General features: G+C 35.1%; 2 protein-coding genes across 2 annotated transcripts in view; one reads left to right on the top strand and one right to left on the bottom strand.

The window, feature by feature from the left end:
- LOC128876487 (E3 ubiquitin-protein ligase MIB1-like) overlaps nucleotides 1-26,590 on the bottom strand; it is a 605,287-nt gene that overhangs the window by 226,764 nt on the left and 351,933 nt on the right. The window lies entirely within an intron of this gene.
- On the top strand, nucleotides 15,539-19,936 carry LOC128876486 (uncharacterized). Its single transcript, XM_054122906.1, has one exon. The coding sequence runs from the start codon at nucleotides 16,850-16,852 to the stop codon at nucleotides 19,385-19,387; it is 2,538 nt and encodes an 845-aa protein (XP_053978881.1). The 5' UTR covers nucleotides 15,539-16,849; the 3' UTR covers nucleotides 19,388-19,936.

The raw sequence follows: 26,590 nt of genomic DNA, 5'->3' as shown, positions 1-26,590 counted from the left end.
CTACCCCCCATTTCCGGCTCCTCCCCGACTTTTGGGACACCCTGTATATGCGAAGCTACGGCGCACAGTGGTCCGAATGGCCGTAAAGCTGGCCACAATGCAATTTTTGAAGTTTCGAACACACTTTTTTCAATATTGTGCGTGTGTTATATACATATGAGTGCATTAAATGCCGTTTGAAATTTTAAAAAATAGTAATCGGTTACTGTTATACAGAGGTTCAAAGTTGACGAAATTTCATGCTCCTTGATATCGTGAAAAGTGGCCCACGTTTATTGTGTCATAGAAAGTTTATCCTCAATAGATTCATATGTAAATCATTTTACCATAAAAGTAGATGTTATAAACATAAACTTTCCACAAGAACGAAGTAAAATATCTTTAGATTCACTATTGTAATTCCCTTCTCAATATGGTATAAAGTTTAGTTATCTTTCGATGAATCGGAAGGAAAACAAAAATGATAGTCACCTTTATATCAAGTTTCTTGATATAAAGTGTAGAAAGTGGAAAGAACGGTACATAGATAGAATGTATCGACGAGTGCGAGTTTCCGCCCGATCAAGGTAACCGGGCCGATGAACGCGAACGAAAACATCGCTAGCAATAAGTAGGAAAGTCGCGTAAAGCGAAAAAACGTTAAACGCGTGTGTTCGCTCGGCAACGGCCAGCAAAACCGAAAAACAAAGGTCGAGCGTGCAATTAAAGTTAGAGGCGTAGATTAAGGAAGATAATAAATAAATAAATAAATAAATAGTTAAGGAATAGATTTAATATAGGTGTAAGAATAACATAGGAAAACCTTAGTGTAAAGTTAGGAGCTAGTGCGATTAAAGTAATTTTTCTAATTTGATTAATAAACAATTCGTATCATTATCCCACCTAATCCTACAAAAGTAACATGTCAGGTATGATATCCAATTGAGAAAACTTGCGCAAATTTGGGCCATTTTAAGTTATTTAAATTTAAAGTGCCAAGTAGAAGTATTTACAATCTGTCTAACCAGCATAACTTGTTGATATATCTGTAAAGGTTAATATATTACTATAAAACTTAATATAAAATGAAAAAAGAAGTATGTAAAACACTAATACGTTTTTACTTAATAATGGATCGAAGATTATAATTTGTCAAAGTTTCGGTTACAAGCGGCTAGATTACTGTAGTCTACTTTTGAAGACTAAAAACAGCATTCTATATTCTAAAATTTATGAATCTTGGCCAGCTTTTCATGAAAAAGCAGTACTGGCGTCGCATCGCTTTGCACCATGCTTACAAGAAAAGGAAGACTGTTTACGCGGCATTGAAACAAACCTTATTATCCTTAATTTTAATTTAACGTTAATTTATTATTGTTATTTCTGCCAATGTATTCTAACTATGTTGCCCAATAAACCTAGAAATCCTATTTCATAAAAAATTCAAATAATAATTTAATATTTTTAATATGCATGTCGACCATATTGGATCTGCCATATTAAATTTTGCAATTCGTATACTAGATTCATAATTTGCGGCCAAAATAACTCTTAAATACCAAGTTTCATGAAAATCTAATAACTTTGTAATATACATGTCGGCCATTTTGAATTTAGCAATTCTGATACCAGATTCGTAATTTGCGGCCCAAATAACGATAAACTACCAAGTTTCATGAAAGTGTAACAACTTTTTAATATACGTGTCGACCATATTGGATCCGCTATTTTGAATTTTGAAATTCTGATACCAGATTCGTAATTTGCAGCCCAAATAACCATAAAATATCAAGTTTCAAGAAGATTCGAAAACTTCTTGTAATTTTGGCCATGTTTTTGGCCATCCGGACCACTGTGCGACGAGCATTCCAGTTCGTCAGTTGGTCAAGCTTGAAATCGCATAATTGGCGTGCACGATTTCGCGGACTCGTAATGCACTTTTAGCGCTTCGGGACGAGTAACGGATGGGGTTGGGAGCGGAGGGGGGATCCATTAGAATCGGTAGACCCAGCGGGTTTCAGGTCGCCCCCAGAAAAGAGGAAGACAAGCCTGTGTACGAACATGGGGGAACGAAGCTCCTCTATCTAAACTGCTTCGGAAGACAGCGCGGCAGTTAAGCGGGGAAATTGCAAATCGAAACGCTTTACGCGGGCAATGAAAGGAGTCCAGGTCCGCCAGTTCGATTACGGTTCTGGCCGTAAAATGTGGCTGAAGGGCGAGAGGGAATGGATATACGTGAACGCGAATGAACAGGAAGGAAGAAAGGAGACCGGAAGAGCGCTCGTACGTGGAATTAAGGGTTCCGATCGTGAGATTTCTTAGAACAACCGTATCCCAACAACGACATTGTTCCTCGATTTCCATTAAATTTCCACCTGTGACGTCGATACTCGGTTTATTGGTCGCTTACGCGGAAGGGAAATATTAGTAGCCCCCCTTTGCACTCGACATCTATTTCGCTAGGGCGAATCAATAATTCGAAACGATTTTACGAATATTGGGTAAGTTTCTTGCGGATACTTTCAAGCGATTTTATACAGGATCAAATGTATACGGATATGTTGGCGTATTTGAATCACGCGCCAGTTATGTAAGCAGCTTTGACTGCACGTCTGATATTTTTTTGTTTTAGTTTTAGAACATTGGACACATTGAATTCTTTTTTATGTTCCTTCTCATGTGCAATGTGCTATTCAAAAATGTAATTAATAAAATAATATATGTACTTTGATTTAATAATGCAATCTCGTGCATCGTTTATTCAACCTCGAAACCCATAATGAAAGAACAGAATAATATATTGTTGTGTTTGATGTATTTTTGTCTAAGCGAAATGATACAGTGAATTCATCTAATTCAGTTATTTATAAAGTGAATTTCACGTAACATGCTCTACTTTTTTATTTGCTCGTCGCGTTTACCTTCTTTAAGTTTACGTGACTCTGAGATAATGTATTTATTGTGTACATTTTTTATCTTTGATTTAATCTTATTATGAATCTGTATCTATTGTGGTTGTGATACAATAGAATGGTAGAATGGCAGCAACTGTCTTGCAACTTTTCATACTAGGAGAAACACAGATGGAAATTGTTTCTACGAAAGCTGGTTAATATAATAAAATGGTCAGGAAATATTTCTATTTAAGCTAGAGTTATAAGTAATTAAGTTATTAGGGTTTTGGGAGAAATCAAATACAATTATAGTAACTAGTAATCCTTATTTATACAGAGGAGAAACAGCTTATGTGAACGAATGTTGGCGAAGAAATACAGAGCTCGATCGTCAGGTGTATCGAAGTGTCGTACAGCGTCACACTCGGTGATCTATGTATTGATATACATATACAGGGTGTTCAGGCTATTACTAGCCAGCGTTTTTCTCGTAAATGGTACATATGACAAAAAAATGAAAGAGGAAAAATTTATACTGTTTTTTGTGTACAATGTAACCAGGTATATAGATCTTTCGTATTTATACTATTTTCTGAGAAATGAAGGTGACCTTCAGTTTTTCAAATAGAATGGTATATTTTTTGTACAAAAGTATGGTAAAGTATTGAATCCTAAATAAAAAAGTATTGACTTTCATTAACCATAAACTTAACAGGTAACGAGTAATTTCACTTTGTTACTTGAAAATGTTCTTAACGTAATATCAAGATGGAGATTCAAACAAGTGTACGGATCTCAACATACATAAAAGTAAAGATACAGAATTAATTTCTACACCTAATATTTGATGTTTTATGCTAACTTTAAAGTTGAATAAGCAATGAATATTCTATGCAGTTTGAGTTTTGTTGACTTTTTAAATCACGCGTCTAAACGGATAAACAATAGAAGTACGCACCATGCGTAAATGTAAAGATACAGAATTAATTTCTACACCTAATATTTAATGTTTTATGCTAACTTTAAAGTTGAATAAGCAATGAATATTCTATGCAGTTTGAGTTTTGTTGACTTTTTAAATCACGCGTCTAAACGGATTAACAGTAGAAGTACGCCAATTTCATTTTTTCACTTTCGTTCGTTGCGAATGCATCGATGAACCATGATTTCACTTCCGCGTTCGAAATAATCCTCGCATTAGGATTTCCCAGCGATCGATGGAGAATTTCAAACTTCAAACTTGCAGCAATTTCAGGGATCGTCGGTCATGGCGACGAGAAGTACTTCTGCTACGAAGACATCGCGGGCCCGGTAGCCCGAAAAATCTGGTATCGTTAATTCCCTCGAGAGGAATTACACCTGAACCCAGCCATTGTATTCGCGCGGCGTTATAACTTCCTCCGTGGAAGTCGTAACTACCGATTTAGAACGAGAAGTTCGACGAGTTCCACGCTCCACGAGAATCGCTCCTATTATGAGTATCCGTCCATCTCTGTCCCGCGTCGAAAAGGAAGAATTCCCAAGCACGATTCACCGTCGGGGCGAGATTCAAATGCTTTTCGCTTTGCAAAACTATAAACTGCCAAGATACGTACAGGAAACTGAGAGAGAAGTCGTCTCGACGGAGCCGAAGTAGGGGAATCGTAGCGGAGACTCAACTTTTCTTTCGAGCTGTTCGCTGAAGTTACGGTCCTTGGCCCGGATTTATTATCTGTTTCGAGGCATTGACGACGTGTCGATGGCATAGCAACCAGCAGTCGTCTGTGCTGAATTGACGCGACAGATCGATTCCAGGGACCTATCGACCACGACTCCGATTTAAGCAACCTGCGACAGCTGTGGACGATCGTCCAAGAAAATAAAAGGGACGAACCCAGGTCGTACGACGATCGAACCAGTGAGTGGATGAAGGCGCTATGGGGCCCCATAAACTGTTCAACAATCTTGACATCGAGTTCGGCCAATAGAAGGCGAGGGAAGGATTTCGTGAAGTATTCTCTCTAAATCGCGTAAGTTCGATATTCGCAGATACGCCCTGCCACTTTGCGCCAAACCGTTTATGGAAGGCGGGACCTTTCCCTAAAATTGAATCCGTTACTTACACGTTGATATATCGACGATTCTCGTCCACTTACGGGGATATTCTAGGCTAGAGCGTCGATTTTTAGGAATTACTTTCGATTTCATTTTTTCTAATCTATAAGGAATTTTTTGGTAGGTTATTTAAAAATATACGTAATTTAGTTTTTAAGATTTATCTTAGATTTTATCATCTTTTTTTAAATTATTTTATTTAAGGTCGCATTAAATATGAGGTTATTAGTGATCACATTAATGATTACAATTAATTAAGATATGTATTCACTAATTTGAGAAATTGGTTTTCGTTATTAATGTAATGTATTGTAATGTGAATGTTGGATGAATGTTTATATTTAAACCACTAGGTATGTTTGTATGTTTTATAGTTGTCAGTTATGTTTATCAATTTGTGTTAGTCATTTATTGATTAGTCATTCAATTTGTATTGCGATTTGATTTTGTCTGATATATTGTGTGTTGTCTTGAAATTTTGACAGTTTTCGCCGAACCTCTAAATAAATATCCTTACATTAAGAATTGCCTACATAGTATTTGGAAGTTTTTACTTTGTATAGGGTTTAGACATAGAACTTATTATGTGCATAATTATTTATTACACAACACGCAAATACACAGTTAAGTTATACAAATACATAATAATAGAAATAATACACGCCCTCTACATTGGGATACGGAAAACACTTTCATTTCCCCCACTTTCCGTCATCCAGTCCTAAGTTGTTGACGCATCTATCATGAGCAACACGTTTGAATCCTTTGGTCATTATATCTGCCAGGTTCTAATCTGTAGGGATATATAACAAGTCCACTTGTCCTGTTTCAACCATTTCTCTGGATAGGTGGTAAGCTATATCTATATGTTTAGTTCTATTCTTGTCCACCCTGCTTTTGGAGAAATGTATTGCTGCCCGATTATCGCAGTAAACTTTGGTTTTCCCTGAAACATAATTAATCAGATTCGTTTCTTTTAAATAGGTGTTTATCCACTTCACTTCCTTCATTGCCCCGGATAAGGCAATGTATTCAGCCTCCATAGTCGAAGAGGCAATACTTCGTTGTTTTGCAGTACGCCAATGTACTAAATTTTTGTTTACACGTACGACCATTCCGGTGTATGAACGTCTTTGATCAACGTCAGCAGCCCAATCTGCATCGCTGAATAGATTTATTGTTGGTTTTTGTTTGCTAGGTCCATATGTTAATTTGTTCTCCTTCGTCTTACTTGTTAGTTAAATATCTTAGTACATGCTTGGCTTGTAGCCAGTCTACTTTTCCAAGATTTACGTTAAATTGTGACAGCTTCGTCACCGCATATAATATATCTGGTTTGGTATACAAAGCCAAACACATGCGAGACCCAATGAGCTCCCTATATGGTATACGCGTCATTAGACGCTTTTCTTCAACTGTCGATGGGCTGTCTGCTGTCGAAAGTACTATCCCGGGATCCAGGGGAGTTGTTGCTGATCGACAATCCGTCATACCATATTTCTTTAGCAACGTATCGATGTAAGCCTTTTGTGATAAAGCAATTTCCCCACTTGATTTTCGCTTCACTTTTACATCTAGAACGTGACTCATTTCTCCAAGATCGCTGGATTCATATTTCTTCGCTATTTTGTCGACTATGGTTCTTATCGATGATTCTTGCTGAGCGAATATTAGCAAGTCGTCAACGTATACGACTATAATCGTGGTACATTTATCACTAGCGTACGTGCAACTAGATGACACCATCCTTTTGAAACCTGCTTTGACTAAAAAATCATTCAGTTCTTCATTCCAGTTCCTTCCGGATTGCTTCAGACCGTAGATTGGTCGCAATAACCTGACCACATTACCATGTTTTGCCTTGTTTGTAGACGGTAATCGCATATACACTAGCCGTCAAAAAAAAACGGGACACTATTTTAAAACGTCATAACTCCAAGAGTTTTCAACCGATCTTCGGGAAACTTCGTGAGGTTTAGTTTTGAAGTGTCCTCTGGGTGCATTGACGACGGTTGCATTGACGACGGTTGATGAGAAGGGGTTAATTCACCCCCTTAAAGGGGGGCGCGTCGAAAAACGTCACTTTCCACTATTTCCATTATGTTGGCCTCAATATTTGGTCCATCCACTGAACCCTCTGTATCGCTATATATATCATCCGTGGTTGTCCTTGGTTTGCCCTTACGTCCATACGGATTTCTGAGAACCTTCTTGGGTCTGCCTCTCTTTCGCGTCGGCATAGAATCGTCTGCCCCCATTATCTGTGAATCTTCTTCACAGTTTTGGGTGCCGTTTGCCCCCACTATCTGTGAATCTTCTTCACGGGTTTGAATATTGTTATCAGCATCTTGTTCCTCATGTTCAATACTCTCACTCGTAAGTTGCTGACCATCTGGCTCATCTTCGTTGAGATTTATATTTTCATCATCCGACCATGCCGTGTTGTATCTCCACCTTTGAGCATCTGTTTTGTAGATCCACTCGTGTCCTATTTTATGTTCTATCAATCTTACGTGCTTAGTAGTAATAACGTCTTGTTTTTGCGGGCACCAGAGCCTATAATCGCGGGTATGCGTTCCATAACATACAAACACATACTCCGTAGCTCTATTATCTAACTTGCGCGTCCCTTGTTTTGGCAGGCGTGCATATGCAAGCCATCCGAAAACTCTTAAATGTTGTACACCAGGTACTCTTCCCATCCATATTGACATAGGAACCTGATCATCTATAGCTACGTGTGTCACCCTATTTTTTATGTAAGCTGCTGTCGTGACAGCTTCGGCCCAAAACTTCTGAGGCAATGAAGCAGAATTTAGCATTGATCTCGTCATATCAAGCAACGTACAGTTTATCCTTTCGGCTATACCATTCATTTGTGACGTTTCCACATTTGCCTTTTCATGTCTAATACCCAGCTCTGCAAAGAAATTTTTTAGCTTTTCGTTTCAATATTCTAAACCGTTGTCACTTCAAAATCTTTTAACTTTTTTGGCACGTTGACGTTCAACAGGTTTTATATAACCTTTTACACATTGTATCGCTTCATCTTTCGTTTTGATACATTTAACTGTTATATTCCTAGAGTAGTCATCTATGAACGTGATAAAATATCTACTGCCTCCAATAGATTTTACAGGTAAAGGACCACATACGTTACTATGTATTAATTCACACACATCTTCAGACTGTCTTTCCTTTATCTTTCTACATGGTGCCTTAGTCATTTTCCCTTTACAACAGGCGTCACAGAAATATTTTGAATTAATTGCACTCTTCAAACCTTGCCAGTAGCAGCCATACGTTCAATTATTTCATGGTTTGTATGACAAAAACGTTGATGCCACAATTCATCTACATGAAACTGCACGGGATGTGACTCAACTGACTTAGGTTTGTCTATTTGTACCTCCGCATTAACCATATACAATCCTTCCTTTCTGAATACTTCACACACTACTTTTCTTGTAACACTGTTCTTTATTATGGCTTTTCCATTTCTAATTATTAGCTCCTTTCTTTTCTCTTCTATTCTGGATATTAAATTCTTGCGTATACCGGGGACATAATAAACATTATACATAATAATTGTTCCTACTCTACCGTTAACCCATGTTTTCATGGCAATATTTCCAACGCCTTTAGCTTTAAGTACAGCTCCTCAATGTTTCTTCGGGTCAGCAGCAGTATTAACTATCTCAGAGTCTAATTCTTAGAAAGTCGAAAACCATTCACGTCTTTTACACACATGATGGGTAGACTCACTATCCAAAACCCATGTGCCATTCATATCCAAATTATTTAGAGATACAAGGAATGCATCCGTGTCCCTTTTTGTTCTTGGGTTATATGAATGTTTGGTACGGTCCGTTTTAGTTCTGCAGTCTCTTTTACTTTACTTTTATTTTCATCAACTTCTCTAGAGACTCTTCTATTGAATTCTGCCAAAAGCGTGATCATTATTTCTTTCGACGTAAACTTTTCATCAGGAAGATTTGCAAGCGTCATATTTAGATTTTCATAAGAGCCTGGAAGGCCTGACAACAATGTATAAACAATATTTTCATCACTGACTTCAGCTCCAGCTTCACGTAGGTTAGTCGCAGCAATTTTTGCCCTTGCAAGATATTCAGACACGCTCTCGTCATCTTTCATTTTTAGATGATAAAATTGTTTCTTCAGCCTCATAATGGGTACCCTTGATTTCGGTTCATGGACTTGTTGCAATGCATCCCATGCATCATACGCTGTATCGCACTCTTCGATATGTACTTGTTGTTCTATACCCACATTTAAACCAATAACAGCGATAGCTTTATTTTCCATCGTTTCGTCCACCTTTCTTTGTGCCTCAGTAGCATTTGCGTCCAATTCTACTTTAGCGTGCACATAATCAAGCAACCCCTTTCCACGCACAAGCCATTTCATCTCGATCTTCCATGATCGGTAATTATCATCGGATAATTTCGCTATACGAGTTTTGTCGTGAGATTCGGTAGTCATTTTGCCTTTAGATTACTTACTTGAATAACTTTAAAAACATATAAGATGCACCACACCGCTGCTTCAGTTTCGACCACGTGGCTTCTGCCTTTTTTATAACCAATGTAAAGGGTTTAGACATAGAACTTATTATGTGCATAACTATTTATTACACAACACGCAAATACACAGTTAGGTTATACAAATACATAATAATAGAAATAGTATGTTGTTGTTGTTGTTGTTGTCGTTGTTGTTGTTGTTGTTATAGCTTACCCAAACCTCTTAGGAGGTTTATACAGCTATACATTATTATTGTACATAGATTTATAAATACGATTTTACAAAAAAAGAGTGTACAGACGTTTAAACAGTTAAACTACGTATTGCCTAGGGAATAATTAAATTTGTAAGTCACATCCATCGAAAAATTTCCACACTTGTAATAGAATTTTAATATTACACTCTGCGAGGAGAGGTTTAATGTCCAGTGGTGGGTACTGTTTATACTGTTTTAATTTTTCGATAAGTATCATTCTTTGAGATTCATATAACGGACATAGCCAAAGAACATGATTTAGGTCTTGTAAGATGTGGTTACAATAGCAATCAACTTGATTCGTAATCCCTACACGCGCCAGTGATGCCGCAAGATTATAATGGTGAGCTCTACACCTATTAATGGTTACTATAATTTTTCTTGCAAGATTTTTATTGCGGAACCACGGTTTTTGCTTTGTGCTGACATAGCGTTTAAAATACACTTTACCTTTCTCTAGACCTTGACTTTGATTGCGCTTTTTGGCATTGGAAATAGCATTATACTTATGCAATTCTCTAAAGTCTGTATGAGGGATTAGTATAGTTTTATCCGGTTCAAACAATGTGGGATTCTTGGTTAAGTTGTCAACATCTTCATTACCATGAATACTTAGATGTGACGGAATCCAGATGAATTCTATGTTACTATTATATGAGTTTTTTTTGTTTGAATTCGCTATATTTGCTTTTGATACTGAGTACGTATGGATTAATATTTGTATTTACTTTATTATTTTTAAGGCATATAAGACAGCTGAGGGAATCCGTAATGACTTTATAATTAATATTAGGATTGTTTAAGGCGATATCTAGTGCATTATTTATTGCGAAACATTTAGCGGTAAATATAGATGATTCTACAGGTAGGCTTTTTTTAATTGTGATGCCTAGTTCATAACATAAGCAAGCACACCCTACTGACTTAGAATTGGGTATCTTGCTACCATCAGTATATATCTTGATAGATTGATCTTTTACTAGAATGGTATTAAACGTAAAGTTAGGATTTTTGTTATTTTGTAATGAGTGGCCAATTTCAGTAGTAATTGGAATCGAAGTAGTTATTATCTTGTAGTCTGTGTCATACAAAGCTAGGTGATTATTTGTATACAACTTATTTTTCGTTATATTAAGAGTATCTTCAATACACTGTTGAATAAGCCTTTTCCTTGTGTGCTTATATTTTTTAATTATTTGATAAAATAGGTGAATATTTATATTAGTTAAGAAATGCGTGTTAGAAAGAGCTTTGGATATAAAACAATTACCTAGAATTTTAGCCCGATCTTCAATAGAAGTGAGCTTTGATTCTTCTAGAATAACGTTAATTGGAGTACTTATTCGATAGCCTAAAGCTGCACGAATGGCTGATAACTGTATTCTTTCTAATCTTAGAATATTCTTTTTTTGAGTTGGAAAATATACCAATAATCAATACGCGATCTAACAAAACTTTTGTATAATGTAATTAGAGTTTCTGGGTCTGATCCCCAGCATGTGCCACGGAGAAATTTAATTATATTTAATGCTTTTGTACATTTATTTTGAATGTAGTTGACGTGAAAAGTAAAGTTCAATTGATGATCGAAGATAATTTCTAGAAAGCGAGCTGAGGCAGTAGATTTAATTAACAACTCATCAACTTTTATTTCTGTTTCACCTGGGACTATTTTTTTTCTATTAAAATGAACCAAGACAGTTTTGCGCCCGCAAAGTTCAAGGCCTAGAGATCTAAGATTATTTTTGATTATTGAAATTGTTTTCTCAAGAAGACTTTCACATTTTTTAGGGGAGGCTAATTTAGAGTATAGAGCTATGTCATCGACAAATTGTGATATAACCATATGTTTAGGAATATTTGATGCAATCTGAGCCACATAAAGCGTATAAAGAAGAGGACTTAATACTCCACCCTGAGAGACGCCTTTAGAAACTATCCTAATATCATTTTCTGTAAAGCTAGTGTAGATAAATCTTTCATAAGTGATAAATTTGATGAAGCAAATGAAGTTCTTAGAACAACCAATTGAAGCTAGTTTAGCAATCAGTATATCGCACAACACGTTGTCAAAGGCACCCTGTACATCTAGGAACGCAGCAAGGGTGTCTTTTTTGTTTTTAAATCCATTTTCCACATACAAGGTTAAGTTGACCAGATTATCGATACATGAGTGTCCTTTACGAAAGCCGGTTTGAGTTTTGGGTAACAGATTATGATGTTCACGCCACCACTGCAAACGATTTTTAAGAAGGGTTTCGAAGAGTTTACAGACACACGATGTGAGCGAAATTGGGCGGACTTTAATGCTATCTGCCTTTTTTATGAAATGGACATATGAACGTTTTCAGTCTGATGGGAATTCATTTTTAACAAACATTTCATTAAATATGTCCAACAGAATCAATTTATACTTTATCGGCAAAGTTTGAAGAATTAGATAGTCAATGCCATCTGGCGCTGAGGCTGATTTGCTATTTCTCGAGTCTAAAGCAAGATTAAATTCTAATAAATCGAAAGGAGCATCGAGAAAAGCGTTACTTTTACATACAGGTGTATAATTTGGGTCCGTAGGCACCCATGGAGGACTTATTTTGTTAAGTGATATATTTATTTCATTTTCAATTTGTAGGTTTTTAGTTACATGTGTCGGTTGAGTATTGATCCATTTATTTTTGAAAATCTTGCATTTGTTCCAAGTGTACTTTGTGTTAATTCGGAAATTAATAGTTTCTGCAAATTTGTTAAAACATGTTCTTTTCTTTTTTTTTTAAATTTTTTTCAATAAAGCAACTGTTCTTTTATAATTTATTAAATCTTCCAAATTATGCGTACGTTCCCATAATTTGAATACCTCTTTTCTTTGTTCTTTAATTTTGTCACATTCGGAGTCCCACCATGGAACTGGATTTCTATGGTTACAATTATTAACATTTTTGTTCTTTTTAGGGGTATTTTCTTTTACAGCATGCGTTATGGTTTCCATTAACGTTTTATATTTTTCATGCGGTAAAGCTTGAACAAATTCTAAAGCGTAGAATTGATCAAATGCATTATCAAGGGCTTGTGCAACACCATCCCAGTTTGTTCGTACTGAATATAATTTAAACTACTTTCTGTAATATATATGTTTTTCTACGTTTAAGTTAATATATATTGGAAAGTGGTCAGAACCCCAGGTTTCATCGTGTGCTGTAACTATTATTTTATCTGCAAAAGTGATTGAAGACAGTATAAGATCGAGATTAGATGTTTTATTTCTATATAGATCTATATGGGAGAAGGAATCGGTATTATGTAAAACAAGATCGCTATTCTCAATAGACTGAAGTAATCTTTATCCATTTGGATCGTTTTGAGAGCAATTCCATGCTGTATGATGCGCATTAAAGTCACCCATAAATATGCAATTTTTGTTAGATAGTCTGATGTTATTGACAATATGATCTCATTGTGTTTGAGAAAGATTGAAACCTGGAGTTCTATAGCAAATAATCAAATTAAAAGAAGGACTAACATTGTTAACATTTATGCCACATATCTCGATTGTAGAGTCAGGAGAGCTCAAGCTAGTGAGCTCTGTAAATGCTAGATTTTTGCGAATAAAAAGTATAATACCTCCCCCACGTGCGTGGATTCTATCCTTTCTGTAACTATTAAACCCAGGATAGCTTAAATTGTCGTTACCCTTCAACCAAGATTCTACACAAATAAAAATATCTACTTGTTTCAAAATAATATTTAATTCTTCTTTATGTTTATTTATGCTTCTTGCATTCCAGAATAGCATTTTTAACTTTTTAGCTGGATCTTTAGAACTTGATGTGTAGAGACTTGGTAGAGTTGGTGATGGTGTGTTCTGAGAGCTAACTATCATTCGTCTGAAGTAGCTTCTTCACTATTACTGTAGAGGATTTCACGATTGTCAAGCTTTTTTATTGTTCTTGTGATACGACACTTCAGTTTTTTTTTGCTTTATATGATTATACACACTTTTTAACATTACGATAAGTGAAGGGATGTCTTCGGAGAATTTAAGAGCTGTGCTTCTTACATCTGGATTTCCGTAGGATTCTGTAAGAAATTGTGCAAGATTGGCAAAGTTGATGGGAGCGTTGACGGCGTTCTCTTGGAAATAACGTTCTGCTTCTTGAAGTTGGTGTTCAATATCTTCTGGAGGCTCTTGCGTTTTTATTTTTTTCTTAGGATGTTTTAAGGTGTATTTTTCTTTCTTAGCAGGTAACGGTTCACAATGATCATTATCTTCCTCTTCTATGAAATTTATGCTTAAATTAGTGTCCTTAGAGGTTGAAGAAGTAGATAGTTGTCTTTTTGTGCTACGCAAAACAGGAATTTTAAATAAGTTAATTTCTTGAGCCGTTGAAGAGAGAGTATTATCAATGTTTGTCGTTTGTTCAGTTTCTTTAGGATCTTTAATTTTTTTAGAGATAGATTGAGGTGACTGAAGATTATTAAGCACCGTTGTTTGTCTATTAGAGACTACGTTTTTACAATGTTTGGCCGGATGACCTTCTTCTTTACATAAAAAAACAGGAAAGTTTTTCAGTTGAGATGTAGATCCAGTATGTAGTATTATCGTGTTTAACTTGAATTGACTCCGGTAGTTTAACGACATCATCTTGCTCAATATAAACTTGTCTTCTGAAGCTGAGGATGTGTGAATATCCAGCGTCGTTCCAGTCTGCTCTTATATAGGAAATTTGTGATCTGAGGTTGACACTGTATTCACTTAATTTACTTTCTACAACACTATTGGGAATCACTGGATGCACATTTGACAGAATTATCCTCTTCGTTTTGGAGATTAGCGGCCTAAGTTCAAGTGTATGATTATTTATTTTAATAACTTTATGAATTTCTATTAATTTATCTGCTATTTCTTGGGAACTTAGATATAAGCACACTCTACCGTGAGAAATTCGAGAAATAAATAATATATTTGTATGGCCAATTTTCTGTCCAATAGCGATTGCATATTCTTTGATGGGTAGACCTTCAACAGAATCAGTGACGATTGCTTGTTCCTTTTTGGGGCAAACACGTTGTTGAGCTGCTTTAGCATACGAGATATTTTTCATGTTAATTGCTGATTGGGAGGATTCTTGAACACTTTGAGCATGAATGTCCCTGGTACCAGAAACATTCATGATGATAACTTTGTTTTACTTTTTAATTAGTTATAACTATACCGAGGTACAGTAAAGTGTATCCCGTTGTTGAAAACCTCTTGTTCACTCGCGATACTATGATTTCTGCACGTACGTATACAAAATAAGTGCGAGCAACCGCTCGATCGCTCGTGTTTACAAACACGTCTTACTCTGACGAGAACTCAAGCTCGACTCCTAGAAATAATATGATATAGTAAACTGATCATAAGATCAGACACATAATGCTCTATATAAAAAACTGAGAGAGAATAAGAGATGTAAGCGTAGAGCTTTTACACGCCCTCTATATTGGGATACGGAAAACACTTTCATACTTTATTTTATCTTTTGGTGGTGTATACAAATGTGCAATGGAAAGATATGATTCCATTTGCAAAAATATTAATATCTATAAAATCTCTTATAAAAACTATTTTTAAAAAGTAATATGTGCCACAGTCACATGTGCCTCTTCAAGTAGTGTAACTTTGTCTTAAAGATATCTTTTATAAAAAAAATTACAAGTTTCGTCGACATTTTGCTTGACGACCATAAATAACTATTTCCCAGTTTGTATGTAAATGACCCAACTCGCACAATAGATCATGTGCTATTATTATGTTTGGTTTCTTTAGAATTATGTATAATATCCCTATTTTTAAAACATAAAATGAAAGAAAGAATCATATCATGCATTGTGGTTTTCTACGCATGTTGTATCAAAATGCTTAATACTAACTATTTTTGTCGAAAATATCTAAAACGTATTATGCTATCTCCGACGCATACTGAAGGAACTGTTCACTGAATGTCGACCTTGATGCATAACTAGGAAATGTACAGAGTTCGTGGCAGCTCATTCGATTAAATAATGTTCACAAAATTAAAAAAGAAATGTACATTCAATGCCACAATTTTTTTCTTATGTATTTTGGCCTACAAAACTCGAAAATCGCAAGAAAAATGTTTTCTATGGATAGGTTTTTTTATATGAATTTTTGAATTTTTTTTTCAATTTTTTTCTGGCATACCTTCACATTTTAGGCCATTGAGTTAGAAACGTCCGATTGAATCGCGCAAGACGCCTTTCTGAAGGTAATCGAATTTCCAACAATTGCTTTTCACATTATTTTCCAATCGGTTCAATAGTTTGTGTTACGAGCCAATATATAAGAGAAACTTTGATTTTTTCGGCTAAAATTTCGATTAGAAATAAATGTTTCCTATATAAATAGGAAAAAAAATACAAAAACACAGTAAAATTGGAATTTTTGTACCTTTACTCAATTGTTCCTAACTCCAGTATTTATCCATAGATTTTCTTCAACAAAAGCTTGTTTCCTTCGTAAAAGTGCGATTGTGACGTTCGCATATCGACCGTCCAAACCGTGGATATATTTTTTCTTCATAATGAACAAACAGATGTAGTATTTGTATATTCGAACGTCACCCTATATCTTAGACTGAGAAGCGTTTAGTAAGGAAGAGAGAACCTAAGCGATAAGAGCGATCTACTTCTTGCCACATCATGTGCCCCTGATACGACTACGGTACGGCCGTGGCTTATTGTCTATCGTGAAACGCGGATTCAGTTACTTTATCGCGACGCACGAAAATACAACAGTTCTCCTAAGATGTTAAGTCTAGAGACGCGGTAGCGTCTCGACGCCAAGTACATGAAAAATTATACACCACCGTGCCACTTCCGGTCTGCCTTTTGGGAGGGATATAACGGAAAATAAGTGGCTTGAGTTATAAACTATCGGTTTGGTATAATTATATAGTACAATTATAATTAAGTGCAATTAAAAGAGTGAGTGAAGAGGGAGGAACATTTTAAGACATTAATTATTAAGGGGGGAACTCACCCGGGGGAAATGTGACCGGTGAAAGAAAGCTAACCTCTCTTTATGAGAGATAGTCTAGAAGAGGATGAAGAAGGAAAAGGGGGGGAGAGAGGAGTCTCCCTCCCGAGAACCGGAAATACGTCGATACTACATGAATCAAGAATTAGATTGATCCAACGATCAGCGGAAGAGATCTACAGAATACGGGCCAATAGGATTGAAGAAGGCACAGCCAAACCAATGAGGAAGAGCAGAGGAGAAGGGGAAGATCCAATCAGCGCGCCAGAGGAACTACAATCAGCACCCCTGACGAATGAGAAAGTAAAGATGAGAAGAAAAAGCCTCGAACAGGCAGTTGAAAACGAGTATAGCGACGAAAGCAGAAACGCGAGAAAAAAATTAAAAATCATAGGAAACGAAAAGACAAATATAGAGGTAAACACATATAAAAGTGAGGTGGAAAATAACGCAGGAAAAGATACGAATGTACGATCGATAGTGGAATCGATAAATTCGAGAGAAGAGAATATAAAGGTAAGAAACGTGGTCGGACGCTATCCAACACGTGGTGCGACACGCGAAGAAAAGGAAACAGACTCTGATTCGTCATTAGATAAAAAACATAAAACCCAAATTAAAAAGAAATCTCCAATCAAAGGTGAAACGGATAATATTTATTTGTTTGAAATAGAAGTGGTTAGAAAATATAACAACAAAGAAGGTAACGTAAATTTCAAATCAAATAAAAAGCTTAATTATTTGAAAATTTTCAGATTCTTGAGAGAAGAAATCAAAAAAATAGAAGCTATTAAAATGCTGAATAAACATATTGCTGAAATTAAAATTAAACGCCCAGAAGAAGGAAGAGACATATATAATAAATATGTAAAAAGGAACAACGGAGACTTCAAAATTCGTATCCCAAAAAGATCCGAGTTTAGAACAGGTATTATCAAGGAATGGGAATATTCACTGGACGAGCTAAAGGAAGAAACTCTTCCGGGTCAAAATATCGAATCTTTCGAAAGACTTAGGAAAAGGAAAAGGGTGGACAATGGTTACGAGTGGGTAGACACACAAATGGTTTTAGTGAAATTCAGAGGAACCAGCCTCCCAACCAAAATAGTTATTATGGAAGGACACGTATCACTGAACGTCACTCCGTTCGTTAGGAACATCAGACAATGCTATCAATGCCTACGTTTTGGCCATACAAAACGTTTTTGCCGAGAAACAGAAAGCAAATGCTTTAACTGTGGAAAAACATCACACGGAGAATGTACAAATCCTCCCAAATGCACAAATTGCGAAGGAGAACACTCAGCTCTAAATAGACAATGCCCATACGCACTCTTGGAGAAGGCGATAAACAAATTAATAGCCTACAAAAACATGTCATTTCATGAAGCAAAAAGCGTTGCGATGACAGAACTAAACTTCAGAGGCGCCAGCAATTTCAGGTACAAGGAGGAAGATTTTCCTGCGTTAGGCCAAAGGAGAACCAAAAGTAGATTCAATATGGAAATCGAAAAATGGGAAGACAAACCATGCCCAATAAGAGGAAATGATTGGTTCGCACCGAATAGAAGGCAACCAAGAAGCAACGAAGGTAAAGGACGACCAATACCCAATGCACCAAAGGTCAGTATCAGTAATAACAATAGATTTTATCCATTAGAAGAAGAGGACACACAAATAATAACTCCCACGTACTATTCAACGAAGAATACAAACAAATATAACAAATCTGATACGGAAGAAGAAAGTGAAAGGTATACTCCCAAGACAAGAACCTATAAATCAAATAAGACCAACTTTGGCATCAGGGATGACAAAGATATAGAGGAACTAGTCAACTGGATTAAGGAACAAAATCTTGTCAATGTAATAAAAAACAAATTAAAAGACTCGCCACCAAGACACTTAGGTGAAAAGAAGTACGTACAAGGCAGCAAAGGGGAACCTACAGAAAAAGATCTCAACGACATTTATGAGGACAAACAAAGGTACTTCCTTAAAAATTACCACAAAGAAAAACAATTTCTACAACAGGAAAGGGAGACAGACAGAATCCCCATAACCTACAAAGATGAACGTTACCGAAGAACAAAAAGTATTACGAATGAACCTCCTATTATAATTAAAAATAAGGAATATTATCAACAAAATAAGCCGACCACGTCTAAACACAGAATAACACCAACAAGGGAAGATAATCTACACATTCCAGATTTCCAAAGTAAAAATAAATATAATTACTCAACCTTGCCAAAAACATCTCCTAGACCAACTCATACAGAAGAAGAACCTGCTTTGGCGACAAATACACAAATAGGGTATATGTCCAACGAGGAATGGGAAGGAATTCCCAACGTAGAAGTAACAATCAGCCCTAAAAAGAAGAATGAAGAGATGGAAACAGACCAACAACAAAAGACTCTGATCGAATCAATGCCAGAAGAAAACGACTTCACATTAAAAAAAGTGATTCCAGAAAGCCAGGAGAAAGAAGAAGACGACTATTCAGAGTCGTTCAAATCGCCACAGACGGAGACGGATGATGAACTAGAGTTACTAAATTCCCAACCAGATAACAAGTAAGGAAAATTCCACAGACTTTAAAGAAATACACAAAGAAAATACAATTATTTTATGTTATTCTATTTTATTCTATGTTATTTTATTTTATTTTAATAGGAAATGATTAACAATATAAATGTCAAGAAAAAGGAACTCTCTCTCAAAAAAAAATTACTATATTTTTTAAAAAAAGAAAAAAGATGAAAATACTTAGTATAGAAACAGACTATAATATAAAAACGGATCCTTTCTCTTTTTCTAAATACGTTATCAAATAACAAACATAGAGATACTTAAACGAAGAAAGAACAGTACAATTAATAAAACATTCCATATAACATTCTGAAAAACTTAAGAAATTACAAACTTCTTAATCAAAAAGAAAACAAAGGCAATAATAAAACATAACATTTTACATCTAGATAATAAATCAAAAAAAAAAAATAGGTCAAAAATAAAAAGGATAACAATAGACATACTTTAATTAACAAGAATAACTTTATTCAATAGATACATTGCAAACTAAACTGGTTTAAAAAAAAAAAAAACTTATAAGCACTTATATATACATACATAATCAATTCTCATACTCATAACAAACTTCTTCACAGGCCTACTGAACAATATACAAACAATAGTACTCACAATTATATATCAAAATGTACAATAATGTAAAGATGAGAATAGGACTATGGAACGCGAGAAGTATAGGAAACAAAATAGACGAATTAAAAGAAAAAATCAACAATTATGATATCATGTTAATCACAGAAACTTGGATAACAGATTATACCAAGTATCAAATACAAGGCTACCAGGTAATAAACAACGGGAATGATTTCAACACAGGGAGAATAGGCAATAAAACGTATCAACAAGGGTGCGGACTAGGTATATATTACAAAGAGGATATTAATATAAAGAAAATCAAGTCATATAAAGTAGACAAAAAGTTCGAAACACTCGTGGTAGAAGTAGAAGATACAAACCAAAAAGAAAAATTCAAACTAGGATTAATATATCGAACGAACGGTAAATTCTGTACTACGGAGTGGCTCGAACTTTTTCATTCCCTAGATATAAACAAAAACACAATAATTGCAGGCGATTTTAATGCACACAACCCACTTTGGAACTGCCAAAAAAGTTCCGCAGAGGGAATTAGCTTAGAAACTGCCTTAGAGGAAATAGAATTCATGATCGTTAACATTGATACAATATCTAGAATAGGTAGAGGCTCTCAGCCTTCAAATATTGACCTAAAGCATGCCATAACGATTTCTCAGATTTCATCGAATGGAACGAATCAGGTATGGATTTAGGATCAGACCACCAAATTATAGAATTCTCAATTAACTTAAACCTAAATAGTAACATGTTCCAACCAATAGGAAATAAATTAAATAAAACAAGTAGGCTTTACAAACCATATAAAATAGACTGGAAAGAATTCAGGATGCACCTCGCAAACAAAGAAGAGGAAATAAATAAAAGTATACAATAAGGACACAATCTTGCAGAAAAATATAACAAATGGAAACAACCGATAATAGAATACTTTGAGGTAAGAAACACAGAATCTCAACACACTCAACAACACAGACACAACAATACAACACGAAACACCAATCCACGTCCACAAAATAATAGAAACAACACACAACGTAAAACTCAACCTAGGTGGTGGGACGAAGAGTGCACTTTTACATGGAAAACATGGAAGAAATATCAAAAAAATCTATGGAAATACGGAAGAATCGAAGATTACGAAAACATGCTTGGATGGAAGACCAGATGGAAGATCCTGAAAAGGGAAAAAAAGAGAACCGCCTGGGAAAATCTGATACAGGAAATGAACAACAATACAAATATAACAAAAATATGGAATAAGATTAAAGGGATAAAAAAACGTTACACAGAAAACACCGATAATTTAGAAACAAAGGTAAGGAAAGAATTAGAAGATATAGAAATAAACAAAATAATTGATAACAACGTAACCTTGACATCTATCACAACTCACACAGCACCAATATCACAGGAAGAGGACAATAATCAGACCAGAATATGGAACATATCAATAGACAAAATAGAGATGCTCCAGACAATAGAAAAGAATAAAAATAAAAAATCAGCACCAGGAGTGGACGGTATAGACTATAAAATAATTGCAGAACTGCCTCTTTATATGAAGGACCACCTACACAAAATATACGAGGAAAGTTGGAATACAGGGGAAATCCCTTCAGACTGGAGAAGTGGGGAAATAATTATGTTACAAAAACCAGGAAAAAAGGCCCTCCGCCCAATTACCCTTACATCGTGCGTAGGTAAGACCTTAGAGAGGATCATCAATAATAGGTTACAACTCTGGATAGAAGAAAATCAAAAACTAGAAAACAATCAGGCAGGTTTTAGAAAAAACAAATCAACAATGGACAATTTAATACGCATAACAAATGAAATCAAGCACAACAACAGGGAAAAAGCAAACACAGTAGGAATTTTCATAGACATCAACGTAAATCTGGTAAAATTACTGCATGTTTTAAGAATGATAAACTGTCCGTCAACCATGTATAACTGGATAAGGAATTGGCTCAACAATAGAAAGGTAATCTTTAATCATTGTACGCAAGGCACAAAAGAAATAGTTTGGAATAAAGGAGTCCCTCAAGGGGCTATACTTAGTCCGACTTTGTTTAACATTTACATCAACGGTTTACAGAAGAAAATAGATGACGAACGAACTTTTACACTACTCTATGCAGATGACATAGTCATAGTAAACAAGTACAACAAGGATGAGACATCACTATACCCATCGGAAACAGCACTGAGAAGATTAGTAGAACATTTGGAAATCAGGGATCTAACAATAGCGCCAGAAAAAACAAAGGTAGTCAGATTTCAAACAAATCCTAAATTGGAAGAGTTTTCGATTAACGTGGTAATAAATAAAAAGAAGATAGCTATAAATTCCAGCCCAGAAGCGAAATTTCTAGGAATTACGCTAGATTACAACTTACGTTTCAGAACACACTTCGGCGACATTATACACAAGGCTAAAAAACGTTTGGGAATCATCCAATTTCTATGTAGAGGACAAAGAGGTATAAACCAAAATTGGGGTATAAAGATCACCAGAGCTCTTATTTCTTCGGTGGTGGATTATGGAGCATATATAATATATACCAAAGAAGGGAATTTAGAACAGAACAAGAAAATTAGAAAAATAGAATCAGCAGCATTAAGAGCAGCCATTGGATACAGAATGTCTACCCCAATCGCAGTAATGTATGCCGATACAGGTTTTGTAGGACACCACCTAAGAGCTAAACAAGCTGCAATCAGATATTGGCTCAGAGAAATGGAGAAAACAGAAACATACAGCAAAACACTAAGTAACCAACTGAAATACTTCTCGAATCACAATGATATGGACCACTTAATACAATGGGAAAAAGGAATAGGAACAAAACCCAGTTTAATCGAAATATCTTTTTATGAAATAGCATATCTTAAAAACAAAATACTATCCACCAACCACGCACTGGAAAGCAGCTTCAATTGGAAAGAGAAGATACTAAACAAAAGGAAGAATTTAGAAAAAATACATATAGACAAGGACACAGGAAAAATCCTCGAAACCGGAGCAATCCCCCTCAATACAATCAACCAATTTTTAATGGACAAACATAATGTTAAAAAAGAAGATACAGTTATATGTTACACAGACGGGTCAAAACAAGAGAACAAAACTGCAAATGGAATAGGAATTTATCTCAACCTACCACAAGGAATACCCATAGAAACTGGATACAGCATCCACAGAGAAGCAACAATCTACACCACAGAAGCCATAGGTATATTTAAAGCTATAGAATTAACCAAACATATGAATTGCAAAAATATTTTAATATTAACCGACTCCTTATCAGCACTTACAGGTCTTGAAAGTAAAATAGAAAAACTTGACGATACAGACAAGAATAGCAATAACACATGGATTCTAAAGATTTACAAGACACTGATGAACCAAAAAAATAGAGAAAAGATAGTACTGATCTGGGTCCCAGGACACCAAGGAATTCCAGGGAACGAAAAAGCGGACTCCCTTGCAAAAGAATATATCAACAAGCTACCAGAGGAAGACATACCGATTTCGAGACTAGACTATTTGGTACAACAAAAACATATAATCTGGGACACTTTTAGCGATAGAGTAGAGGAAATTGGTAGAAGCAAAGGAGCATATTACTTTTCAAATTTTTGGGAACATAAGAAAAAGTCAAATTTAAACCTTGGTTTCAAAAGTTCGGAAACATACTAGATAGGCATGCTATTAGGTCAATCTCGAGACTAAGGTCAAATCATTTTAACTTGAAAGAATCATTAGGTAGGAAAGGTATAATAGACGACAAAATATGTGATTGTAAAATGGAAGAGGAATCGATAGATCATGTCCTCTTTAGATGCCCATTCAGAATCATTCCGCGTTTAAAAATGTTTGAAAAAATAGGTACCTTAATAATTAATAGCAATTATAATGTAGCGCAAATAATAAATAGCGAAAAGATCTCAGCGTTAAAAGCAATAATAGCGTTCCTAAAAGAAGCAAACATCGTATTATGAGTATTATTAGTTCGATAAATCCTGCTAATACGGGACAATGAGATGTAACTTATTCTAAGTTAGGGAATTTTTCCAACCAAACAAATGTACTCTTTTATAAGTATAAAAGAATAAAAGAATAGAGAGAATAGGAAAACAACAAAGAGACTGTAAGTAAGACTGAGGCCGTTTTGGTCAATATAGATATAAAACGAAAACCAAATACTCTAAAAATATTCCTATTTTTTCGAATTCAAAAAAAAAAACACAATAACGAATAAAAGTATCAAGCGATTTGTGATATGATAAACTTCCCTCGAAGCGAACTAAACTAGAATAAGGAGCAGGTAGAATAACATAGTTCTAATAAGAAAAAAAACTAAAATATATATAATATATTTGTTAAGACTACAAAAGCTCATAATTGTAAGGCAGGAAAATAATACATATATAATTGTTGATTTTCACCCACAAAACTCAAAATGTATACAAATAGATACTAAGTAAACAGTTACATGTACAAAAACGCTTATATTAGATTGTAATATAGTAGACTAAGTTCACTTTGTTAACAGATAGAATGTAAAAGAGAAGTTATGTACAACGGAAATGTGTTAATAACAATATTTTTGTTACACAATAAAGAAATATACAATACAATACAATACACCACCGTGCATACTGGCGCTGGTGCTACCACGTATCTTTTACTCGAAAAACTGCGATTCCAACCTAACCCGAAACTTCTGTCATTAATATCTCGTCACGCCTGCTGTATTTTCTAAATCTAAAGGCATTTTTCTAATGTAAATCGCATATAAGCTTTCTAATAAAACCAAAATCAATAAAATCGGTCTATGTACAACTGAGATATCGTAATATCATGTCATGAATCAGTCAGAAATTGTAGATTTTTCTTCTGATTCTGATTCTGATTCTTTTCGTCAACACTTAGCCAATAGGAGCTAAGACCATTCATCGATTCGTTGACTCTCGGAATCAGTCGGCAAGGCTCTTCGGTCGGAATTGTAATATGGCTGTCACTCATGCCGATCGTTCAATTCTAACCTGTGACTGTCAGTTTGCATCTGTGACATTTGGTTTCTTGCAACAAGACTTTCTGACATGCATTGTGCGTACTTTTGAAAACTTAAAGGACTGAAACTTGAATTATAATACAATAAATTGTGCGTTACCAATAATGGATCTCTTTGTACATTTTCCTACTTTATTGATTTACATTTAAATTTGTTACAACAAGACTTTCTGCCATGTGTTCTGTGTGCTTTTGAAAACTTAAGGGACTGAATCTGGTATTGTAATATAATAAATTGTGCGTTAGAAATAGTGGACCTCTTTTTCCGTTTCATACTTCATTTTTAATATTTAAGTTTGTTGCAACAAGACTTTCTGCTATACGTTCTGTGTGCTGTTGAAAACTTAAGGGACTGAATCTGGTATTGTAATATAATAAATTGTGCGTTATTCATATGACATTAACTTTATTTGTAAATAACACATACAACCTTATTTTACTTGCAAATTAATGTAGAGCTTAAAATAAAAATACATTTGTCTTTTATTATAGTAAGCGTAGAGTCTACAATATACATAATATGTCTGAAGCCAGATATAGGAAAGAGACTAGCTTCAGTTCTTTAAGTTTCCAAAATACAGGACGCATGGCAAGATGTCTCACTGCAAGAAATTTAAATGTTAAAGATGAAGTGAGAAATGAAAAAAAGAAATCAACTATTTGTAACGCATAATTTATTGTATTGGAATAAAGTTCAGAAGTACGCAGAACGCGTGGCAGAAAGTCTTGTTGCAAGAAATTTGAATGTTAAAGATAAAGCGAGAAATGAAAAAAGAAATCCACTATTTGTAATGCACAATTAATCGTATTGCAATATCAGTTTCAGTCCTTAGAATTTTCAAAAGTACACATAATGCATGGCACAAAGTTTTGTTGCATGAAATTTAAATAACGAGAAAATGAACAGAGATCCACTATTTGTAACACATAATTTATTGTATTACAATAATATAAAAAAAGAGAGGTCAAACTTAATACTTTAATTTCTCAAAAATACCCATGACACATGACAGAAAGTCTTGTTGCATTTAAATGTTACTGATAAAGTGATTACATTTTTTCTTTCATAAATTTCTTGCAATGAGACTTCCTGCAATGCGTTCCACGTACTTTTGAAACCTCAAAGCATTCAAACTGATCTCCCATTTTCTATTATTTGAAGTTATTCACTTTAGAAATTAACTTTGTAAAAAGAAGTGAGATCCCTATAAAAAACTTCAAAAAAGTAAAAGAATTACGCCAAGTACATGAAAAAGTGGAGGACTTAGAGAGTAATCATAGAAAAATAGAAGATCCCCCTAAACAAATTCAAGAAAGTAAAAAAAGAAGTGAAATCGAAATGAGCTGCCAGTACATGAAGGTGCTTTCCAGCAAAGTGCAAAGGTGACACTGTATAACACAATGAAAAATTCAGTGCTTTCCAACTATGCGCAGCTAAAATGCTGTGTTCAACAGTGCAGACGTTCAGACCCTAATGACAACTCATGTAAACTGACTGCTCCGCACTTTGGCGG

The sequence above is a fragment of the Hylaeus volcanicus genome, chromosome 5 (assembly GCF_026283585.1).
Source record: "Hylaeus volcanicus isolate JK05 chromosome 5, UHH_iyHylVolc1.0_haploid, whole genome shotgun sequence".
Lineage (NCBI taxonomy): Eukaryota > Metazoa > Arthropoda > Insecta > Hymenoptera > Colletidae > Hylaeus > Hylaeus volcanicus.
This window is presented reverse-complemented; position numbering and strand designations above follow the sequence as displayed.

Excerpts from the sequence above, each read along its gene's own strand:
- LOC128876486 (XM_054122906.1), top strand. The coding sequence starts at position 16,850 with ATGAGAGATAGTCTAGAAGAGGATGAAGAAGGAAAAGGGGGGGAGAGA.